Here is a 16,471-nt window from a genome sequence, read left to right as displayed (position 1 = left end):
GAAAATAATGTGTTTTTTTAACCTTAAACTGATTTCATTAATTTCATTACACCAAATACACCAAATAATGTTCTTTTTAGCAACATCATATGACCCCTTTAATGGATCTGAGCTGACACGAACTATGTACAGCTGTATTTTTATTAACTAATGTAAACAAAGATTTATAAATATAGTAACAAATGTCTTGCTTAGTGTTAATATTAATGCAATAACTAATGCTAATAAATGGGACCTTGTTGTAAAGCCAAGTATTACCAAGATCTTTTGTAACATTATTAATGTCTTTACTGTCATTTTTGGTCAAATTAATGCATCCGTGCTAAATAAAAACATTAAATTCTTACAAAAAGGACCCCAAACTTATAGTGGCGTATATGTACCAATACATAGTAATAAACAGCAGTATTTTTATGTGGACATTTCTGTGGACATTTTTTGAGCAGTGACTCAAACAAATAGTTGAAAATAGTTAAATGAATCAATTTTTTGAAATTACTTTTTAATTAGCTTTTGAACTTTGCTATTAAAATAGCTCTGAGTACGCTCTCTTACTTGCAAGACTTGAACCAAGAAGGAATAGTGAATTCCTTCACGAACATGTATTTTGCCATCATAATCATCCTCTGAACATTCCGTATATCATCCTGTTTTGATGTTAAGAAGAATAGCATGTCCTGTCCTCATCCCAGTGTGTCTATTTCAGGTGGAGTTCCTTTCATAGAGCAGCACAGTGGAGGTTCTTCTACTCTTCCTGGTTCAGACAGTGCAGCGTCCTCCATCTCCAGCCCCACCACTGACAGTGACTTAGACACCGGCTCTAAAACCACGTCAAAGGAAGATCTCACAGATCTGGAGCAGAGCAACTCAACGGCCACCACTCCCATGACACCCTCCGCAGAGCCAGGCAGACTGGAATCACAGGTATCCCTCAGACCGTCAATAAACTATCCAAGTGCATGTGTTCAGAGTTTGATGGTATGGTGCACTGTGTCGTCAGTCTGAGGGCAGGGAAGTGGAGCGTGCCCAGTCGGCCTCAGTCGAGTCCATTCCTGAAGTCCTGGAAGACCGAGACTTGCTGGCTGACCAGTCGGATTCGGCATCAGTTCACGACATGGACTACGTGAACCCGAGAGGTGTGCGCTTTACACAGTCCACCCAGAAAGAGGGTAAGAGGAATAGTGTATCCAAAATTTATGTCAAAGGCCTGATGTCAAAATGGCTTCACACCAATTGGTACCTTTGTGTTTCTCCAGGTGCTGCTCTAATCCCGTACGGTCTCCCATGCCTGAGAGAGCTCTTCCGGTTCCTCATCTCTCTCACCAACCCACATGACCGCCATAACTCTGATGTGATGATGCATATGGGCCTCCAGCTGTTAAACGTGGCCCTAGAAGCTGCACACATCGCCCCCTACCAGTCATTGCTCTGTCTTGTCAAAGATGAGCTCTGTAGGCACCTCACACAGGTGAAACTTTGTTCTTCTCTAATCTAACTTGTGCATTTCTCTGATGTTTTCAGCTGTAGTAAATATTCTCTGTGTCTCTTTGTAGTTGTTGAGCGTGGACCGAATGAATCTGTATGCCGCCTCCATACGCGTGTGTTTTCTTCTCTTTGAAAGCATGCGAGAACATCTGAAGTTTCAGCTTGAGGTACGTGACTGAACTATGATCTTCCTGTGGTGAGATACAAGTCATCTTAGATGCAAGAAGTCGTTCTTTGTATGTCTCCACAGATGTACCTGAAGAAGCTAATGGACATCATTACCTCAGAGAACCCTAAAATGCCCTATGAGATGAAGGAGATGGCTTTGGAGGCCATCGTGCAGCTCTGGAGAATCCCCAGCTTTGTCACAGAGCTCTATATAAATTACGACAGTGACTTTTACTGCTCCAACCTGTTTGAGGACCTCACCAAACTGCTCTCTAAGGTGAGTGACTCCAACTCAGGGACTAGTGAGAGTTTGAAAATAGTCCTTGGATACTATTTGGTGCCTCTAGTTATGTAAAGTTTAATTGCATTACCTTTTGATAAATATTTTGTGAACTACACAAAGTAAAAAAAAAAAATCACATAATGACATTATAATGGATTGAAAATGTATCAGTTGTGGAAAATACACTTTTGTATTCGATTTTGTATCAGTGTTATTTTAATAACACTAAGACTACTATTATTATTTAAAAAAAATAGTTTTTGTATTTTCTGTTTTTTTTATGAGAAATGTTTTTATTAATAGTTATTTTATTTATAGTAACTAAAACCATAAAAAAACTATAATAACCCAGCTTTGTATTATGATTCCGTGCTCCTCGTTCATAACAATTTCAGCATTTAAGCAGTTAAACTGCCATGGGCTGATGATTGCATTGCCAATTTAAATTTTTGAAAGAATCCTTTTTACAAGCACATTGCTACAGGGATTAGGCTATACATGCTTTAGCAAAATGCATTACACTGACATTTCTTTTATTTGTATTTATCTTTTTATTACCATTATTATTTTTTACAGAAGAGGTTTCACCTCTAATTGAAATTCCTGAACGTTTCTGACATTATGATGAAGTTGATTAATAGTGCTTTTGTACTCCAGAATGCCTTTCCAGTGTCTGGGCAGCTCTACACAACCCATCTCCTGTCACTCGAAGCCCTACTGACAGTGATTGACAGCACAGAGGCTCATTGTCAGGCCAAAGTGCTCAACAGCGCTGCACAGCAGGACCAGTCAGAATCAACGACAGTAGGAGGAGACAGTTCGGTCAATACAATCACCGATTCAACAACAGGTGGGCAGAATCAAGAATCCCAGAGAAACACTAACAGAAGCGATGTAACAAATGTAAAAAAAGGAATTCGCTTTTTTGTTTCTCATAATGGCAAACTCTTCTTCCTTTGTTCACTGCATACAGAGGCTGGCAAATCTGCACCCAGTTCTAATAGGCAGAATGCTGTAGTGTCAGACACGAGGACTGCCTGTCCTCCCACCAGTGGTCATCTGATGGCAGAGAAGATGAGATTAGATAGACAGGACCAGGAGGAGACAGATACGGGTACTTTACTGATGTTTTGCCTGTGAAATGCAACAAACAACCAAGACAGAATACTCACTGATTTGCAATAAACATTCAGGGATTTAAAGTAATCAAATGCTGCTTTGTCTTAATCCTGCAGAGAAGAAAAGCTTGAAGAAGCCTCATCGCTTCACCAGCTGTCTTCCAGACTCTCAGGAACTTTTAGAGATCAAGAACAAGAAGAAGGTGAGCTGTTCATGTGCAGTTATTTGCTTTGTGAATATTAAAACCTTCAAATTTGTACTAAAATGACATGTTTTCTTCATACTTCAAAGCTTCTGATCACGGGTACAGAGCAGTTCAATCAGAAGCCCAAGAAGGGAATTCAGATCCTGCAGGAGAAAGGCCTGCTCAGCAGCCCCATGGACAATAATGAAGTGGCCCAGTGGCTGAGAGAAAACCCCCGCCTGGACAAGAAGATGATCGGAGAGTTTATCAGTGACCGCAGGAACACTGACTTGCTCGACAGTTTTGTCAAGTAAACCTCCTCTTTATAACATGTGTTTTGGTATGCTGCATATGGCCAACTCAAAAGCATCAGTCGGAGATGTAGTTTGTTACTACAGTTGTTGAAAATAGTGAAGAAATGTTAAGAAAAAAGAAATTATGTTCTGTTTAAAAGCAATGAAACCCATTTTAGGATTACTTTAAGAAAAATGGTCACACTTTATTTTAAGGTCTAATTCTCGCTACTAACAAACCACTAACTACGACTTTTGCTTCAACAAACTCCTAATTTGCTGCTTACTAATAGTAAGGTAGTTGTTAAGTTTAGGTATTGGGTAGGATTAGGGATGTAGAATATGGTCATGCAGAATATGTGCTTTATAAGTACTAATAAACAACCAATAATAATAATAGGCATGCTAATAAGCAACTAGTTAATAGTGAGAATTGGTCCCTAAACTAAAGCGTTTACAGAAAAAATAATTTCTTATTATAATGTGCAATAAAATGTGGAAAATGTACTCTATTACAGTATTAAAAATCAAATGAGAATAACCACTGAATATTTAAAGGCATAGTTCACCAAAAATCTCATCCTTGAAAGAAAAACCCTCGCCCTCATGTAGACTTTTTCATCTTCACAAATGAAGGTATTTGTAATGAAACCTGAGAAACTTCTGTCTCTCCACTGAAAGTCCATGCAACTTTCAAGCTTCAAAAAGTTCATAAAGACATCTTAAAAGTTATCCATACGAGTCAAGCGGTTTTTAATCCAGGCCTTCTGAAGAAATAATTTTATGTGATGTACAGATTTAATTTAGGCTTTTTTTTTTGTAACATAATAAGTGTATATATGTATGTGTATATATAAATATGGTCATGGTCCTAAAAAATAAATAAATAGAGTTATTACAGGTTTAAAGTGAGTTGGGAGGACCATTAAATCAGGCTTAAAGTGAGTTGGTAGGACCATTAAATCAAGTAGTTGAGATGGTTGTGGTGTTAACATTCGTCAACACCAACTTCTTGTTTTTCCAACTTCTTGTCTGAGTCTAATACCTGAAAATTGGACATGATCCTTTAGCTATAGATGTTATTCTCGCTCATGATTACTATCAGGCTCAAAGTAACTGTCAGTATGGAGCTTGAGATAATTATACCTTAAAGTTATTTTAAGGCCATCTCTATCTCTTCCTCAGCACGTTCACCTTCCAGGGCCTGCGCATAGACGAGGCGCTCCGCTTGTATCTGGAGGCATTCCGTCTTCCTGGCGAAGCGCCTGTCATTCATCGGCTCTTGGAAACCTTCACTGACAACTGGCAAGTAAGTCAGCTGCCACACACACACACACACACACAAGCACGGACTGGCAAGGACTGACATGAATATATATACACTCGAGCGGGAACACACACATATACTCTTTAAATAGGTTGTAGGTTTGCTGCAGTCACAGACACAAGCATTCTTACAGTTCTTCCATTACCACACTCCAAGGCAAGCCTGGCCACCAACTGGCCCCATCATCAGGTAATTAGGGCCAGCGGAACAGCAGTTCGCTCGGGATCAAGGACGGGGTCATTAGTCACGCAGGTAATCGGGGAAGAGGAAAATGTTGCACTGGGAAGTGAGACACATCCATCTGGCCTGCAGAAAGCAGCTCAGGCGATCCGAGGACATTTCGAACACGCTCACTTACTGCATATTAATGGCAGCTCTCTGCGGGTGACCTGGAAAGTATTCGTAGAAATTTCTTTTCTTAGGCGCCATTCTCAATCACTACGTAGACACAGGGGTTTGTGCCCTCCCCGAAGCAGCGATGTATTGAAACTGGAATGGATTCAGTGTCTGACATTTACACTAGTAGGAGATCCCGGAGGAATTACTGTGCCCTTTTATGCTTTTCTAGTGGCGAATGATCTTCAAAACGCTCCTGTAAAGATGAGCGTACATATTAGGTGATTTGATGATGCTATTCTTGCGCTCGCAGTCAATTGTATGGCCTTGTTCTTTTGTGTGCAGAAAGTGAACGGTAATCCCTTCCAGTCAAACGATGCTGGCTTCGCCCTGGCTTATGCAGTCATCATGCTAAACACCGATCAGCACAACCATAACGTTCGAAAGCAGAACATCCCCATGACGTTGGAGGTGAGCCACACATGTTCCTGTTAACCACATGGACATCCAAAAGTCATTCACATGTTTAGGGCCACACATGCAATCCCTTTCTGAGAGATCAGTTTCGGCTCTATGACTTGACAGTTTAAGATAAGTGTATTACGTGTTATTTATGTAAGTATGTTATGAAACAATCTCTCTAGATTTGCCACACATGCAGATTACTGTTATGTAGCCATGTCTCACTTTTACGTGCTTCAAACAACTGGCCTCGATTTAGTGGAGCTTTAAGCTCAGCCACAGCAGTTGCACATTTACAAACATATTATTAATGATTTCAAAGCAATTTTTGCTTTTTGTTGTTGTTGTTGTATATTATGCTTAACCATGTTTATATATCATGCTTTATCGAAACTAAAGTCCTATAACTATCAAATGTATTACAATAAGAAACTACTGGTGAATCTCATGAGACCCAATAAAAAAAAAATCATGTTTTACACCAAAAGCAAAAAAAAGATCAGTTATGAATTTATATTGAAATATTTTTGTCTCATTAAGATTTTTTTGCATTGTGACATTGACAGTTAAGCAAATGTCATTACTGTAATACAAAAGTCCTGTTGTCATTACCATAATAAAATAAATAAATAAAATAAGTAAATAAATAAATTAAAACAAAAAAATATAAATATTTATTCTGATTACCTAAATGTGAAAAAATATATGCACTACATTTTTAAATGTTTGGGGATCAGAAATGACAGTGCAGAAATATGAAAGGAAGAATATTACAAAAGATTTCTGTTTCAAATAGTAAATTATTTTTGAAGGAAATATTGTCACACGACACTGAAAACTGGAGTAATGATGCGGATAAATATATTGCATTTTAAAATATCTTAAAATAGAAAACATGTTTTAAATTGTAATAATATTTCACAATATAAAATTTTTACTGTATTTTATATCAAATAACATGAGCATAAGAGACTTTTAAAAGCACAATGAATATTTTTTTTAAAAGCATGAAAGAAATCTTACCGACCCCAAACCTTTGAACACTGTGTATGTATACGTGCGTGTGTTGTATACATGTATGTATTGTATTTGTTGTTTAGGAATGATATTACAGTACTATAATTATGTATAGAAAATATTAAGTAATGAGTATAGAATTGCTGTATTACAGTATAATAATGGGAAATACAAAAATAATTGATGGAAATATGCTTGATTTTCGCCTTCATGGTTCTAAAAATAGGCTTAAAACACAGGCTAAATAAAAAAGGAAAAATCTATTAAATTAATAATAAATCCTTTTTATTTTTATTTTTTTTTGCCTTTTTTTGTTTTGGTGTGAAATGTGACCTGGACATGTTTTCATGAGATTCACCCTTAGATACGTGGCTGCGGCTGGTGGCATCTTTTCATCGGCGCCCACAGACACCTTGAGTTTTCCATGCATTAGCACCAGATCCATTTAAACAGATGATCACACAGATCTTCCTGCTAAAAGCACTGGTGTTGTAAAGGAATACAGGGAGCAGTGGGAATGGTAATCAGCAGGTATTCAGCCTGAGCACAGAGGGGATAAGCGGCGGCGAAGTGAAAGGCGAGCAGCAGGAGGCGGGACTGGGCTTTTGGCAGACGGCGCGTCCAGCTGTCTTGTCTCTGTGTCAGCTAGCGTGTGTGCGTCTGCTCCGGCTCTCCAGCCATGGAAAATGCAGTCCTGGAAAGACCCTCTGTTTACTCCTCTGTTTATTTCTCCTTCTGTTCATCCCTCTCTCGTGGGGCAGCTCAGGTTTCCCTTGCTTTACCTGCCATTAAGAAAGTATGCAGTAAAACAGTGGCCTAACGCCATCACTCAGCAGCGGACGTCTGTGTGTTTATTTGAGCTGAGGTTGGCCTTAGACCAGCCTGCTTAACACTAACACCTATTAAGTGACACCAGCAGTAATAAACCGAGACCAATTATTGGATTTGAAAGGTGATAGTCGGAGGATGTCGCTGTAATTGGATGGAATGAAGGCATTTTAATCAGTTTCCTCCTCCTGTTTGTTGTTTTGTTTTATTTGTCTAGCAATTCAAGAAGAATCTCAAAGGTGTGAATGGAGGAAATGACTTTGATCAAGACATGCTGGAAGACATCTACAATGCCATCAAGTTAGTTATTGCTTTAGTGCTCACATATAGTTTTCATGATCTCTTACTTATTGAACACTTGTAATATGATTATATAAAATATAACTGGTAATTTGACATACAATAAATGTTTTTGTGAACTTCAGGCTAATAAAACCACATTCAGAATGTTAGGGCTCAACACGGATGACCCACTGACTGTTGATAGTGTACAAATGGCTCACAAAATTAACATTTGATTTTCTTTGTATTGAATTTTGTCTGGCTGACATATAGCGTGTTAGTTTTTTAGAGATTTGTGAGACTGGTAGTCTTGGACAGATCAAATTTTATGCCATTGTTTGGCAGCAAAAGTTTATGAGCTAATAAATTTATTGCTGTACAATTTCCAAGTATTACAAATGAATAATGATAAAATATTTGATTTTACATGCATTCAGAGTGTAATACAATACCTTTCAAAAGTTTGGTGTAAGTAAGTGTAAGATTTTTTTAAATATTACTGAAAAGAGGTCTCTTCCACTAACCAAGACTGCATTATATAATAAAAAAATACAATAAAATCAGTAATTCTGTGAAATATTATTACCATTTAAAATAACTGTTTTTGATTTGAATATATTTTAAAGGTAATTTATTCCTGTGAGTCAAAGCTGAATTTTCAGCTGAGCTCCAGTCTTCAGTGCCACATGATCCTTCAGAAATCATTCTAATATAAGTAAAACATTTCTTATAAGATCAGCAACAATGTAACTATTTGTAACAAAATCTTTACTTTAATTGTTGATCAATTTAATGCATCCTATTATAAGAACAAGTACCAATCTGAACAGCTGAAAAAGTCCTTCTTGATGAGCTCTTATGTTTATTATCTCTGTTATAAACCTCATGTCTCTGGTCTTTAAGTGTATGGATATATTGATGTATACAATGGCTCAGATGGGATAAGCCGAAATATATGTATGTGGTCCTGCAGGAACGAGGAGATTGTGATGCCTGATGAGCAAACGGGGCTGGTGAAGGAGAACTATGTGTGGAGTGTTCTGCTGCACAGAGGAGCCTCGTCTGAAGGGATATTCCTGCATGTGCCTGAAAGCAGTTACGACCGCGACCTCTTCACCATGACCTGGGGACCCACCATTGCTGCCCTCTCCTACGTTTTTGACAAGAGTCTAGATGACACTATCATTCAGAAAGCCATCGCTGGGTTCAGGTAAGACCTGCAGATTGGTAGACTGGTTTTGCACAGAGCTTTTAAAGGGGTCATATGATGCGATTTCAAGTTTTCCATGTTAAAGGTTCTTTATGGAACCATTTAGACTAAAAGGTTCTTCTATGGCATCGTGAAGCACCTTTATTTTTAGGAGGGCATGGACGAGTCTTAACTTTTATAAAGAATATCTCTTTGGGTTTGAGAGACTGTAATCTGTAATCAAATGTATACGCAAAGAAAGAAGGCGTAACTTTGATTCTTGCTGTAGTATTGCTGTTGCCGCCTCCGCCATGTTGTGGAGACGCTGTGTGTTTCGTTGTGAAAGCGAAACTACTTTGTTTGGCCTTCCAAAAGAGGACACGACTAATAATCAGTGGTTAAGCTGTATTTACAACACTGTTCCAGAACAGTTTAACCCATATATTTGTGTGTGTGCAACGCATTTTATGGAGGACGAGGACTTTCCATTTCCTGGGAGAATGTCGGTTTTCTGACAAATAATGCTGACTCACAGGCTTTAAGTATGTTTTCATATTTAAAGGATTTGCCACTGACGATTCAAACGCGAGTTTTGAGCAGTGTAGAGTAGCGCTTGTTTGTCGTTTCTCCGATCACAAATGCAGACATAGTTTTGTTTACACGGCGCGATGCAATGCAACGCAACGCGTAAAAAGACAGTATAAGTCATTATAATCAGTAATTACGTCCCCACTGGATGCTACAAATGCCTCATTTATAATGGGTCTTACTGCTTTTTTTAACCTTAAACTGCATAAACACATTTCATTACATCAAATACACAAAATAATATTTTTTAGCAACGTCATATGACCCCTTTAAATCAAAACTAAACTGGGTTTAATGATTGCAAGAGTTTTGTTTCTACAAACGATTTTGCTGAAGATGCCACACTCCTTTTTCTTTCTTTCAGGAAATGTGCCATGATCTCTGCACATTATGGCTTCAGTGATGTCTTTGATAACTTGATCATTTCACTCTGCAAGTTTACTACTCTGAGCTCTGAGGTAAGACCTAAAGCATCCTGATCAGATGCATTCAGTCTTCTGCAGCAGCTTTAAGTTGTGAGTGAACAGATCTGATTGGGATTTGTGTGCCTTTAGTCTGTAGAGAACCTGCCCACTGTGTTTGGCAGTAACAGGAAGGCTCAAGTTGCTGCCAAGACCGTGTTCAGCCTGGCCCATCGTCATGGTGACATTTTACGAGAAGGATGGAAGAACATCATGGACTCCATGCTGCAGCTTTTTAGAGCTGAGCTCTTACCCAAGTCCTTGGTTGAGGTGAGATGGGAGTGCCAACATATCACTTTAAATCCCCGAACAAACACTTGCATGCTTAGGAGAAGGTAGTCCTATTTAAATCAGGCAATAGTGCCACCTACTGTCACATTTGAGAAAATATGTCATTCTTGTTGGAAGGTTGAGGACTTTTTGGACCCTAATGAGAAGATTTCCTTACAACGTGAAGAGACACCATCAAACAGGTATATTGAAGATAATCTTTGAAAGTACTTCAGCTTTTTTTAAATATACACACATGCTTCCAGGTTCTTTAGACAAGCTGCTTTTAGTGATCGACATTAAAAGCACTATGGCTCTAAAGATCTGTTATCCTCATCTGTTGCATTATATAATGCATTGTTTATTTTAGTTATCACATAGGTATTACATAGTTATTATACCTGTGAATTCTAGTGCAGTAATATATACACTTTTTAACTTATTTTGACAGACATGTTGAAAGCATTCTCACATTTGTTTTGTGAAATGTGGCATTTTTTATTGCTTATATGCACGTTTGGCCACAAGTAATGCATTTGATTCTACAAGGTACTAAAACATTGAAAATAATTGTAAAGATGCATATTATCAGTATTGCTCGGTTTTATTAGTGTTTCTTCACTAAACCATAATGTACCATAATGCTGCAGAGACTGGGTATGCTATGTAGTCGATGAACGTGTTTCACTGTAGGTTTGTTAGTGTTTACACTTTAAAAGTGAAATTCAGCCAGTTTGATGTTTGTGTGATGCCCTAATAGATTCATTTAAATCTTATAAGAACAATAATGTTGATCGTGATCTGTGAAATATCATAATTTGTGTAAAATTGTAATCCACCTAATCAGGATATCTAAATCTTGCTGGAAATCTAAAAAAGCCCAAATCTTGACAAGTCTTTTGGAAATGTGTGTTTAACCCACACATAGGCCTGTCACGATAACAACTTTTTGTTGTGCGATATAATAATGGGCGATATATTGCGTCACCAAAAATAATTGAGGTCATGTACATATATTGCGCGATAAGTCGGTATATTGATTATTGCGACAGGCCTACCCACACAGTCATTTGTCATTTTCAGCTCAATTTGATTTTTAATCTAAATCTAAACCAGCTCTTTTGTGATGTGCCTGAAGGTCCTGGATGAATTAGTTAAGTTAATCTATTCTTTTCTACTGCTGTACTTCTATCAGGGGTGAGTCGGCTGTATTGAGTTTTGTGAGCTGGTTAACATTGAGTGAACAGTCTGGGCTCAGAGGCCCCTCCACTGAGAACCAGGAGGCCAAACAAGCTGCCCTGCTCTGCATAAAGGTACAGAACACACATTCACTTACAAAAGGCATTGCGGTAAGAAGTCGGTCTGAATCATTACTCCATCTGAAAAATATGCTGGCCTACATGAATAAAATAATTTTCTCACATTTCTTCTTTCTTCACGTCAGCACTGTGACCCAGAAAAGCTGATTACTGAAAGCAAGTTTCTGCAATTGGAGTCTTTACAGGAACTCATGAAGGTGAGGTCCACTTAGAAAGGCTGGGTTTATACAAGAACGAAACCATTTTCTTTCTTTAGTGTATTACTTACAGTATTACTTAAAGGTTTGTTCGTTATGTAATTTTTATGTTTCCAGGCTCTCATCTCGGTGACCCCTGATGAGGAAACATACGATGAAGAAGATGCTGCTTTTTGTCTGGAGATGCTGCTACGTATTATTCTTGAAAACAGGTACTGCACTCATTAACACATTGCATTACTTCATTGAGAATTACTAGTCCATGGAGTCAGACGAAGATACGGCAGCTTGTAGATTTTAATAGACAGATGACTGTGTGTTTGCAGGGACAGAGTATCATGTGTTTGGCAAACGGTACGGGATCATCTGTACCAGTTATGCGTCCATGCCAGTGAGAGCTGCTTCCTGGTGGAGAGAGCAGTGGTGGGATTGCTCAGACTCGCCATCCGCTTATTGCGCAGAGAGGACATAGGCTCACAGGTACACACACTCGACACATACAGTACAAACTCTAAAGTGGGAAGCGGGCCAAACGGGCATCTAAGCGGTTTCTTCCCTCTCTGCACAGGTTCTCCTCTCTCTTCGCTTGCTGTTGATGATGAAGCCTCACGTCCTGTCCAGAGTCTGTCGAGAGGTGGCCTATGGCTTGCATGAGCTGCTTAAAACCAATGCTGCCAACATCCACTGCACTGACGACTGGTACACGCTCTTTTCACTTTTGGAGTGCATCGGGGCTGGGATCAAACCTCCGGCTGCCCTACAGGTTGCCAACACCAACCCAGACAATGACACAGGTGAATCGGTCATTTCTAACCATTTTGTCTGTTAGTGCACCTCAAGACACAGTCGAGTGTGGCCTAAAGTCCTTTTCCAGATGGGCTCATCTTGTGTAATCCTTTTGTTCCAGGTGCTCAGTCAGATAGCGAACTGAGTTCATATCATCAGAGTGAAGTTAGTCTTGACCGGGGATATACGTCTGACTCTGAGGTTTACACCGAGCATGGCAAATCCAGAATACCTCTTTCAGCTACCGATGTGGATGTGGGCTGGCTAGTGGTAAGTGTTCACATAAAACCCCAGACAGGAAGTGTGTTAGAGACCAATCCACCCTCACTAAGGGCAGTGTATGTCCTGTCATTATTATGCATGTTGACTTGGATAGACGTATAACTTCTTTCTGTTTTGGGCAGGTGGGTAAAGATGATCTGGATGGATCTAAGGCAGCAGTCACTCCAGGTTCAAAGCCCCTGACCTATCCTCTCATTAACCAGTACAGTTTAACTCTTGGGCAGGACATGGGTCTGCATGACACCAAATCCCTCATCAAGTGCGTGGATTCGCTTTCATTCATCGTACGCGATGCCGCCCATGTCACTCCAGAAAACTTTGAACTTTGTGTTAAAGCCATACGAGTGTTTGTGGAGACTAGCCTTAATGGAGGTACGTATCTCTTATACACCAAAGTACCAGAGTCAGAAATTAACTGGGGCTTTTGGTAAAAACGCCACTGAAATTAATAAAAGTTCCCTAAAATTCAAGATACAAGATCAAAAAATTCCCCTGTATTAATGCTTGTTAAATTTCTAACATATGATATAGTTAAGCAATATCACATGAGCAAGAGTGCTGTTTTTCGCAAATATCAGCACAATTGGAGTTTTGGTTTTGATCAAATTGATTGAGTGAATAATTCAGTGACCCATTCATACAAAGTCCCTTGCTTCATTCCTGATTGAATCAACCCTTTTCAACTTATTGTTTGAATGAATGATTCAAAGACTCACTTAAGACAGTAACGTATTGCCACTTAATGGTGGTTTTAGCTTCATATATATATACTGATTATGGTGATCATTGACACTGAAACCTGCCCATCTTGTGTGAAACAAATGAATTATCTAATGAATATGAATTATCATCTTTACATAACCACATGACACAGCCATTGCTCCAGTTTACATGTTGCCACATTAACAACATATTCAGTGTTGCCATAGTACAAGTTACATTTCAAACACTGAAATTGTAATTCCAAACAAACCTATTGGAGGACATTTTATTTAAACTTCATCTAGGAAGTTTGACTCCTTGGGGGATTAGAGTGTCTGCCTCACTTCCGTGGCTTTGTAATTGGATGTGTCAGTGCCTGTAAGCTCTTTCTTTAGTGCTGTATCTTGAGCTGTGCTCCATTGGTGAGTCATTTAACTTGGGGGCAATTCAACTGTCTTGTGTGCCCTCTCCATTTATCCTTCACTCTGTCTCTCAGTTCTTCTATCCGGGGTGGTCGGCGATCTACAGTAGGCTTAGTCAAGACTCATTCAGCACTCTGTAGCTCTGCTCTGCCAATCGGCATGGCCTTTTCATGAGCTGGAGGCCTCTGTTTACATGGGAAGATACCTGCTGTCATCAGGGGCTTACATGCTCACTTTGAGGGCGGCAGATCAAAGTTTTGTGTTTTGAAAATCTAATGGATGCAGTACTGCGATAATGATATGGTAGATATATGCTCTGTTCTTCTTTCACTGGAAACAGAACACTATTTTTGACTGCAATCCCAAAATTGACCAAGATTTGTCAGAGACAGCTTCTTCTAACCAGCAAATGAAAGGGTGTGAAGATGGGCAGTCACATTGAGAAAAAGGCGCTAAAAAAATCAGCACCTATGATTCATTCTCATCAAGCGGTGCAGGCTTTTACCATGCTTGACAGCTGTGAGAATGGGGCGGCGTGCATTTGAAAGCTTAATTTGATTTCCCTTGTTAGTCACTCTGTTGATTGTTTCCACGCCCTCCGCAGGGTACCGCACCCACGAGAAGAAAAAGAGCCACAAATATGACTCCAAATCCAGCCGGCTCCGAAAGAAGCCACGCGAGAAGGAAGGCACATCGCGGAGAACCAAAGCGTCCAGTCAGCGGCCCGCCCGTTCCCATAGCGACGATGAGGAAGATGAGGGCGTGCCGGCCAGTTACCACACGGTGTCTTTTCAGGTTAGTCTGGACGTAAGTACAACAGCCCTTTCCCTAATTCCTAGATCTGTCCATCGTCATGTTTGCCGATCTGCTCGGTGGGGGAGAGCCATGTGATCATTTCACATTTGAAACTCTACACTATAGTAGAAAAATAATTTTGTTTCGTTTAGGTTTGTTTCATTTTAGAACTTTTTAAATATTACTTGTCAATACTAATACCAGTACAGTTTCACAGTTCTTAAATAAGTTTTGATGCCACAGCAAAAACTAAAATGCTATTGAGCAGAGCTTCATTTAAAAAGCTAAACGTGAATTATTAAATAACAAAATGAATTAACAAAATTAATAGTTAATTAACAATTAAAACAAGAGTCCAAGTATTTCACAATTAAGTACACATTGATTTAAAGTAAGCAGTAATATGATAAAAAAAAAAACACAAGTAAATTTTTAGGTCTCTAACAACAGCATGAAGTATTCAAGTAAAAATTTAGAAGCTGACAAAAAAAGCTGAAAAGATATCTAATGTTTAATTAAACTAATTAAGTTTTGACTGCATTGTTATTAGATATTAATACAAATTTGTCTGAATCTCACTGAGAAGCTGCTGTTGCATTGTAATTAAGATTATCCGTAATTTTTTTTCCCTTTAAGGCTAACTTTGTATTAATTTTTTATCTTTAAATGTTTTCAATAATTTTTTATAGATACAATTATATTATTACTGAATTTAATTTATTGTACATATTGCCATATTTTGCTTAAAGAAAATCAAGCCTATTTTTGTGACATTATTTTCATGATGTTTTTATTCATGACTAATTTTCACACCTCCTTCTAATTCTTAGTTTCTTATTTACAAAATCTCCTTTTTATTACAGTAATGAAAAAAAAAATATATATTTATTTAAATATGTGAAGTACATTTGGAAAATCCAATTATCGTAGTAGTATGTTGTACTGCTGTTAAAAATAATCGTCTCTGACCAAGATGATTTTTATTGATCACAGTAATGACTGAGGGTTTTTATGCCATTAAATATTGATAGAAATATGCTCAATTGTAATTTAAAAAGGCATATTACAAAAATGTTAATTATTCAAATATAGCCTTTTTTTCTGTATGAATATGACCCGACATGTCTTTGTGATGTTTGCCTGGGGAAGCATGCTTTCCCCGTATTCATAACCTGAATAGTGCACATAAAAGCAATATCATGATGTCTGAACAGTATCAAATGTATAGCATGATTTTTTGTGCTTTGTCATGTTCTTTTCTGCCTGTTTACCTGTCATGTCTCAGTAGTGGTTGTAAAACAATCATTTCTATTGTCCCTATTAATAAGATGAAAGTGAGTCTGTTAGAAAAGCAAATATTAATTTAATACACCAGATATGCCCCTGAGTGTTCAGTGATTATTAAAACAGCCTGTTTGCCCATATAGTTGTTAGACCTGATGCATACACTGCACACGCGAGCAGCCGGCATCTACAGCTCGTGGGCAGAGGAACAGCGCCATCTAGAGGATGCTGGCAGAAAGATCGAGGCAGACTCTCCAACACTATGGTCCAGCTGCTGGTGTCCTCTCCTTCAAGGTCAGAGACTAGCCAAAAAGCATACTAGCAAGCCTCAGTGTCAATTACAAATGCGTAGAATAACAAAGTTTTTGTTGTAAACTAAGTGATAATTTCAT

General features: G+C 38.5%; 1 protein-coding gene across 1 annotated transcript in view; it reads left to right on the top strand.

Annotated features, from left to right (window-relative positions):
- LOC107699279 (Golgi-specific brefeldin A-resistance guanine nucleotide exchange factor 1-like) overlaps window positions 1-16,471 on the top strand; it is a 36,802-nt gene that overhangs the window by 10,842 nt on the left and 9,489 nt on the right. The window contains exons 7-31 of the mRNA XM_016500491.1: window positions 707-924; window positions 1,001-1,169; window positions 1,257-1,468; window positions 1,554-1,652; window positions 1,736-1,930; window positions 2,594-2,786; window positions 2,910-3,050; window positions 3,172-3,257; window positions 3,347-3,549; window positions 4,718-4,841; window positions 5,541-5,666; window positions 7,720-7,802; window positions 8,758-8,994; window positions 9,926-10,019; window positions 10,116-10,292; window positions 10,431-10,495; window positions 11,488-11,605; window positions 11,737-11,808; window positions 11,926-12,020; window positions 12,135-12,288; window positions 12,377-12,602; window positions 12,716-12,864; window positions 12,999-13,248; window positions 14,605-14,807; window positions 16,223-16,373. Of these exons, the coding sequence (XP_016355977.1) occupies window positions 707-924; window positions 1,001-1,169; window positions 1,257-1,468; window positions 1,554-1,652; window positions 1,736-1,930; window positions 2,594-2,786; window positions 2,910-3,050; window positions 3,172-3,257; window positions 3,347-3,549; window positions 4,718-4,841; window positions 5,541-5,666; window positions 7,720-7,802; window positions 8,758-8,994; window positions 9,926-10,019; window positions 10,116-10,292; window positions 10,431-10,495; window positions 11,488-11,605; window positions 11,737-11,808; window positions 11,926-12,020; window positions 12,135-12,288; window positions 12,377-12,602; window positions 12,716-12,864; window positions 12,999-13,248; window positions 14,605-14,807; window positions 16,223-16,373 (3,840 nt within the window). The remainder of the gene's footprint in view (window positions 1-706; window positions 925-1,000; window positions 1,170-1,256; window positions 1,469-1,553; window positions 1,653-1,735; window positions 1,931-2,593; window positions 2,787-2,909; window positions 3,051-3,171; window positions 3,258-3,346; window positions 3,550-4,717; window positions 4,842-5,540; window positions 5,667-7,719; window positions 7,803-8,757; window positions 8,995-9,925; window positions 10,020-10,115; window positions 10,293-10,430; window positions 10,496-11,487; window positions 11,606-11,736; window positions 11,809-11,925; window positions 12,021-12,134; window positions 12,289-12,376; window positions 12,603-12,715; window positions 12,865-12,998; window positions 13,249-14,604; window positions 14,808-16,222; window positions 16,374-16,471) is intronic.

The sequence above is a fragment of the Sinocyclocheilus anshuiensis genome, unplaced genomic scaffold, assembly GCF_001515605.1.
Source record: "Sinocyclocheilus anshuiensis isolate Anshui unplaced genomic scaffold, SAMN03320099.WGS_v1.1 scaffold450, whole genome shotgun sequence".
Taxonomy (NCBI): Eukaryota; Metazoa; Chordata; class Actinopteri; order Cypriniformes; family Cyprinidae; genus Sinocyclocheilus; species Sinocyclocheilus anshuiensis.
This window is presented reverse-complemented; position numbering and strand designations above follow the sequence as displayed.